The sequence below is a fragment of the Vigna angularis genome, chromosome 1 (assembly GCF_016808095.1).
Source record: "Vigna angularis cultivar LongXiaoDou No.4 chromosome 1, ASM1680809v1, whole genome shotgun sequence".
Taxonomy (NCBI): domain Eukaryota; kingdom Viridiplantae; phylum Streptophyta; class Magnoliopsida; order Fabales; family Fabaceae; genus Vigna; species Vigna angularis.
This window is the reverse complement of record NC_068970.1, coordinates 3,588,028-3,595,173: the sequence shown is the minus strand read 5'-3', so window position 1 is coordinate 3,595,173 and position 7,146 is coordinate 3,588,028. Positions and strand designations below refer to the sequence as shown.

The following is a 7,146-nucleotide window of genomic DNA, read 5'->3' as shown; positions in this document are numbered from 1 at the left end:
TGTTTTGTAATTACATAGACAGTCATTGGTCATTGTTGTCTCTGATTCATTTTCAGTCCCATGTGATTCTTCCGAGAAAATTCCAAATTAAAAAAAAAAAATAGAAGTCCGAGAGTAAGAAGATTTTTAAGAAATTAAAACTAAATAAATTATTGTGTAGATTAAGACCACACATTTTTAATGTTTTTAGTCCATCTAAATTAGTAAACTTTGATTTTGTCCTTTTTTTTCCATTTTAAAGATAATTTTCATTAATTTTTGTAAAATATGTGAATTCGAATTTTATTCCTCATGAAATATTTTTGTAATTTTTTTCTAAAATTTTAAATATTTTAATTCTCAATACTATTCTAAGATATTTATTGTATGAATCTTAAGATTTGATTTTTGTGATATCACACTTTTTATGTCATCTAAAAACAATATTTTGCATCTGAATAATTAACAATTTATTTAACATAAACAGTTAGCTACTGCCATGTAATATTAGATCAAAATTACGTATTTTTAATTTTTAAGGTACTAAAAACAAATAAATTTTTTAGAGACTAAAACAAAAACCCACTAAAATTATATTTTACAAACACTAAAAATATATTTCAACAAGGTTAATTGTACATATTAGAAATTAAACTAATTTAATTTAGTTCGTAAGTTAACTTTAACAAAAACTCAGAATTAACTATAATACTTTTTTTTTCATCAGCAGTTATAATACTGATATTGTAAGAAAGTTGACACTGAATAGTCAATCTATTTATATATTTATAATAGTTATTTTAAATATTATCTCAATGTAATTTTTAATTAATTAAAAATACAAAATGTCTGCATCAAAATTAAGATAACTGAGTTTATAATATATATATATATATATATTTTTTTTTTCCTTTGAATAAGTTGGTTGATGGTTAGTAACAAAGATGTATATCTAAACATCGGGTGTTGTTGAGATTGGTTTAAGATGTTCTAAGAAATATCTGCAAAATTTCATAAATTCCTGTCTTTTCTCTTTCTTTCTTTTTTTTTCTATATATTAAAAAGATAAATTTTATCGAAAACATAAAGTAAATAAATCAGCTATAATTAATCACTCAAAAAATTAATTATTAATGAGAATTGGTAATAATTTATCAAGAAACAACAAAAACAAATATTTATTCTCTAAATGAGATTAAAAAGATAAATTTGATCGAAAATATAAAGTAAATAAATCAGCTATAATTAATCACTCAAAAAATTAATTATTAACGAGAATTGGTGATAATTTGTCAAGAAATAACAAAAAAATATTTATTTATTCTCTAAATATAAAGATAAAAAGAAACATAAATTGATCCCTATCCTTTTAAACTTAAAAGCTAAATTGATTTTAAAAAAATACATTAATACGAAATTGATCTTTAACTATTATAATTTAAGGTTAAAATAATTTTAAAAAAGATAAACATAATTATGATATTTTTACCTATTTAAGCAACTCTCTTTTTTTTGTTCTTTTAGAAATTAAATTGGTACCTTTCTATGTTTTCATATATAAAAACTATTATTACTATTGTTCAACATGGAAATTGCACGGTTGTTGGGTGATTTTGATTGCGAGCATATGAGCCACAAAAGGAGTTGGAAAACATCATAATCAAATACCCAAATCAAATCTAGTAGCCTAAAGACTTTTAGTTCTTGATTTAGATTTTTTTTTTCTTTTAATTCTATTCCATTTCGAAAAGTGAGACCACCCAAATCATACGTTTGACTTTTCGAACTTCCTTGTATAAAGTTTGAACAGAACATATGCACATATAAACTTTTTACACAGAACTGTAGAGCTATTTCTCGTTACTATTTTGTTTTTATGCATTACTATTATTATTATTATTATTATTATTATTAAGTGTTGCAGGTCCATCATTTGGAAAAATTCAAGGACAGAGCTCACTGAAATTGGACAAGAAGAAGCAGACATTAATAATTGTAGTTATATTGTTTATATGGTTATGGTTAACTCTACTTTTTCCTAAAGGTTACGCATGTTCTGCCAAAAATCTATAATTTGCATTAATGTCCCGATTATATGTTGGTAGGTGAATGATGTTGATCATATAATGCTTTTATTGTATAGTTCAATTGTCATTTCTTTAATCATCTGAAGATAGACCATTATTTTCAGTGCTGAGTATTTTAATCACTACTACCTCTTGCAAATAGTGATCTGTCGTACCTTCAAAATTAAAGTTACATTTTTTCTCATGTCAGAAGTAGTAGACTTGTGATCCAAATTCCAATTAGAACATACACGTATGCATAATTTATATATAACTCCTTGCATTGGTTTTTCATTAATTCTAGGATCAACTTGAGTTCTTCACACATGAATTACGCATCTTGAAACAATTTTAAGAAACTGCATCAACCACTCCAAGAATTGTAACCTCTGCCTCCACCAAGCAACTATCCTTCATTTGATAACCCAAGTTTTGATTGGTGAAATTACTGATAGGCATAAATCTGGATGCACCATTTTCATGGCATGAGGCACTAAACCAGTAGTTTGCTGCAAGGAAGAGAGACTGTTATTGATTAAACTGATCAAATAGATCCTTTTCGTTTGCTTAGATTAGTGAAGACTGTTGCCCTTAAGGTTAATTAATTACTCATTCTAGTACGTATTTCATTAGTACTTCCCTTTAGGAATTGCACCACATAAAAGTGATCAGATTTTACCTTTTCCAAAGTGATGTTTGCCTAGCTTTTGGTCAAGTATGCGAAGTGTTATCTGTGCATATATTTTGGAGCCATGAGAAAGTGCTGATGGGTCAGCCAAGGTTAGGTAGAGAGAAAGGTAATTTCCAAATTCAGCATCTTTTCCATTGGGATATACTTTTATCTTCCTATAAAAAAACAATGACAAATTAGAAAATTTGTTGAAATGTCTTGCATTTGCTTGCTGTCAGTGTCAAAGCAAAACTTCAAGTTAAGGTTACTTGGGCAGCAAAGATCCTTTGTGTCAATTAGGACATGTTTGGTTTTCAGTTGGGAGGTCCAAAGTCTCTTTCAAAACAACAAAAAAACCCAGGAAGTTCCCTGTCTAATTTTCAATTGAATTTGGTTTTATAAACTGAATTTTGTCTCGATTTTGCCTCAGACATTAAATCTAAACAGATACTTAACCTTGTTAAGTTTAGTGTCTATCAATATATATATATATATATATATATATATATATATATATATATATATTGTTGTTGGTAGGAGGAGGATTATTCATATTCACCTAAGTTAACTTACAAATTCAGGAAGTAATTTAAAGAACCAAATTGGAGTTGACTGATGAAGTTCAGAAACAAAAAGAAAAAGAAAAAACAGAATTGCTAATTTTACCACTTGTAGTTTCCAGCATTGAATGGTTTAGAATCACAAAATTCTGAATCCAACTTTGAGAGGTTGTCAAACTCATAGAGGTGTTTGTATGTGATGGCATCCTTCATCATCACCAAACATTCTCCTTTTCCTGTGTTTCTTTCTTTGCAAACAAAGACTTCTGCTCCAAAAGCACACGTGTCATCCACCAGATAACCTTTGGAGACAACGTTGAAGTCTCTGAGAGGAATAAATTGATCAATTCCCCATTCAGCCTTCATTTTGTGAAATCTCCTTTCCTTTCCCACAGTATCTGTTAAATGCAATGTACAGTGACATAAGATTGAACAATCTTAGCACGGCAAAATCTTTTTCCGAACTCAAAATGTAAACAACAATTTGCATAAACTTTTTCATGAAACAAATTAAGGGAAACTTCCTTTTCAAATTAAACTAAGCTTGTGTTTCTAAAAATGACTCAATTTATCAGTCATTGATACGCAGATGCAATAAAACAAACAGTTAGAAGACTAAAATGGATACCCTGCACAACTAGGTAGTTGTCGTTGTTCTGATCATGCAAAAAGAGTCGAAAATTGACATAGATTTCCCAACCATGATGAAGTGAGCTTGTGTCATCCAAAGCCAAGTAGAGCGAAATATGTTCCCTCACATTCTTGCTCTTGTTTCCACCAGGGTACAGAACTAACTTCCTACAAGGTGTAACCGTAAGCTAGATTTATCATTTCATTATGATTATTTTCAAGAGGAACATGTAAAAGAGTACCATTTATAGCCTCCAGCTTCAAAAGTATCTGATTCATATCTCTCGATAGAATTCTTCACAAGAAGTGAAAATGACTGTACTTTCAGTACGTAATGAGCTGGTGGAGAATTTACACTAGATCGTGAAGTGGCTGGGGAATGACAGAAAAGAAGCAAAACATGTTATGTTATTGTAACTATATCAAGGTAATTGTCCCGTTTTGAATTTTACATTTGCATGTTGCATAGATGCATGTAGGGTAGCTAAATAATTAAGCAGAGAAACATGAAAAGAAAACATTGTACAAACCATCTTGAGCAGCCATAATTAGATATGAGGTATGAGAATGGGATGAAAAGTATATATTGTGATCTGTTATCCTTTCCTTGAAGAAAGTTGTTGTTAATTGTAGGAAGTAGGCATATATTCTGTACTTTTAGCATCACTAAAAGGTAACAAGGTTCTCTGTAAACCTTTTTAAGGATTTATGTATACTGTTTTTGTTTCTTACAAAGGATTGATTTCAAGCATAAGGATATTCTTCGCTTCAGACTGTATACGAAGGAATTATATCTTTAGGAATTACATTGCTTTTTCTGTGGTACAAAATGTGTGCTGTTTGTCTTTTTTAATCCACCAAAAAGATCACATACTTTTTAAACCTTAATTTCGGATAGAGTTAATTCTTTTCGGTAGTCGTAAAATTCAAATTTGTTTATATTTTAAATTTAAATACATTTTAATTTTCAAATTTTAAAACTTTAAATGTAAATGAATATAATTTTTTTAATTAAATTATTTTAATTTTTTTTATATGTCAAACCATATTTTATATTGTTAATTAAGTTATTTATATATTGTTTAATATATTTCAGTTCAAACATAAATACTTTTTAACGTAATAAATCAGTATAATTAACTTAAGAAGACTATGGCAATCTATTTTTAATGTTTAAATAAAAATATATCAAAATTTATAATAAATACAAATTTTAATTTTATGTTCGGTTTAAGAAGTAAAAGACATATTTAACTCATTTTGTTTTTCTATGTTAATATGGTAAAATTTGTAGGAAATATTAATTTTACTAAGTACGAAAAAAATGACGTAGGATTATTAGAAAGTTTAAAAATTATATAAAATAAGCATAAAATTTTATGAAAGTGTAGAAAACATAATAAAAAAATTATGTTCATAAATAATTTGTTGTATAATTCTTCTTGACCAAATTATTTTATTCATATGTCCGCTCTTCGTTTTTTCTTAACACATGGATAAGAGAAAAATATTTATTTTGTTTTGCTGCGTTGGGACCATAACTTATATCTTAAGCTTCAAATTATTAGAATTCTCGTTATTTTCTAATAGGATTAAACGGTTTTCTTTATGCTTATCATCCCCAATACACTTGTTAAGTTTAACAACTTATTTAAAAATAAGATTATATATGTATATACATACTAGAAACATATATACTATATACTATGTGCATATGCGTCACTTTTTGTTGTAGATAATTAATTTAATTTAAAAAAATAATTTAATTTAAATAAATATTTATTTAAAATGATAAGATATTTATTTTAATTCATATAAATATAAGATAATTATTTTAGTTTAAAAATGTTACTTAAAAACTAAAATTGAAAAAATAAACTTAAATTTAAATTAAAATCATCACCTACATGTAAAGGAAAAACTAGTTACGTAAAAATAGTAAGAAAATTATTTTAGTTTCAAAAAATGGTTAAATATTGAAATAGTCTTTATTTAAAACTTGATTCAATTTAGTTTTCCAATTTTAGAAATATGTAAATTTAGTCTTTTTAACTAAATTTTATTATGTTTATTTAACAATTTAAACACAATGATAATATTTGAATTGTTTGCACCATTTGACACATTTTAACTTTTATGTTAACCAAGAAACGCATTTGAAACACAAATAAACTTAACAAAATTTAGTTAAAATGACTAAATTCACACAGTTTTAAAGATGAAAGACTAAATTGATTCAAAGTTTGAAAAATAATGAATTCTAATTTTTACTAAAAGTAAAGAAACTAGAAATATATTTAACCTTTACGAAATTTATAACTTAAAGGTAGTATGTTTAGCAAAAATGGAGTGGAAATAACAAGATGTTTGAGGGATTTATAATCTGGGCTTACCTTTTAGCAACAACCGGTCCCAGAATGTTAAAAACGTTATTCTAAATATTTTGTTCTGAATTTTTTTTTTTCAGAATGCATCTTGTATATTTTGAAAAATATCTCATATATTATGAAAATTTTGTTCTAAAAAACTCTTTAAAATATATTTTACATGTTATGGAAAGTTTATTTTGAAAATCATATTCTCAAAATTTTCGAAATGTTTTTTTCTGAAAACTTTTCAAAACAGATAGTTCAGAAGTCAACTTTTGTAAAGAGTAGTATTTTAAAAAATATAGGGGTGCAGTTAAAAATTTTGAGCTGCAGAACGAAAAGGCTGAAAAAGATACATTATGAAGAGAGTTTATATTTATTTATTTTTTTATGGAGGAACATCCTTTCCATTTTGCTTCAACAGTGTGATTTAAAAGTTAAAAATAATTTTCAAATTATATAATTTAAAAATATTTTTTTACTTTTAAATTGCACAATATGAAAATAAAAAAAGATTAAGAAAAATACTTTCAATTCTACTGTCTAAAAGTCGTTTTTTTTACATTGCATAATATATATATTTTTAAAAATTTTAAATTACCCAATCAGAAAGTTAATTTAACTATTGAATGGTACAAATTTAAAGACATTTTTAATTTCTAAATTTTTTAATTCAAAGGTTAAAAAAAAAAGAACTTCAAATCATAAAATCTTAAAGTTAAAAATAATTTTTAAATTTTACAATAAAACAATGAAATTGGAACTTCTCCGTTACTTTTTGGATTCAAAAGATGAATTTGGTAGAATTGTTTAGTTGAATTTGAGAAGAAGAAAAATGTGAAGTCGAGGTTATTTGATTTTAAAGAAAGAAG

General features: G+C 25.9%; 1 protein-coding gene across 1 annotated transcript; it reads right to left on the bottom strand.

Moving 5' to 3' along the window:
* Window positions 1-2,199: 2,199 nt before the first annotated feature.
* LOC108339678 (uncharacterized) lies at window positions 2,200-4,555 on the bottom strand. Its single transcript, XM_017576868.2, has 6 exons — window positions 4,436-4,555; window positions 4,148-4,277; window positions 3,904-4,073; window positions 3,382-3,673; window positions 2,725-2,891; window positions 2,200-2,554 (listed from the first exon to the last, which is right to left on the bottom strand). The coding sequence occupies exons 1-6, from the start codon at window positions 4,449-4,451 to the stop codon at window positions 2,397-2,399; spliced, it is 933 nt and encodes a 310-aa protein (XP_017432357.1). The 5' UTR covers window positions 4,452-4,555; the 3' UTR covers window positions 2,200-2,396.
* Window positions 4,556-7,146: the final 2,591 nt, after the last annotated feature.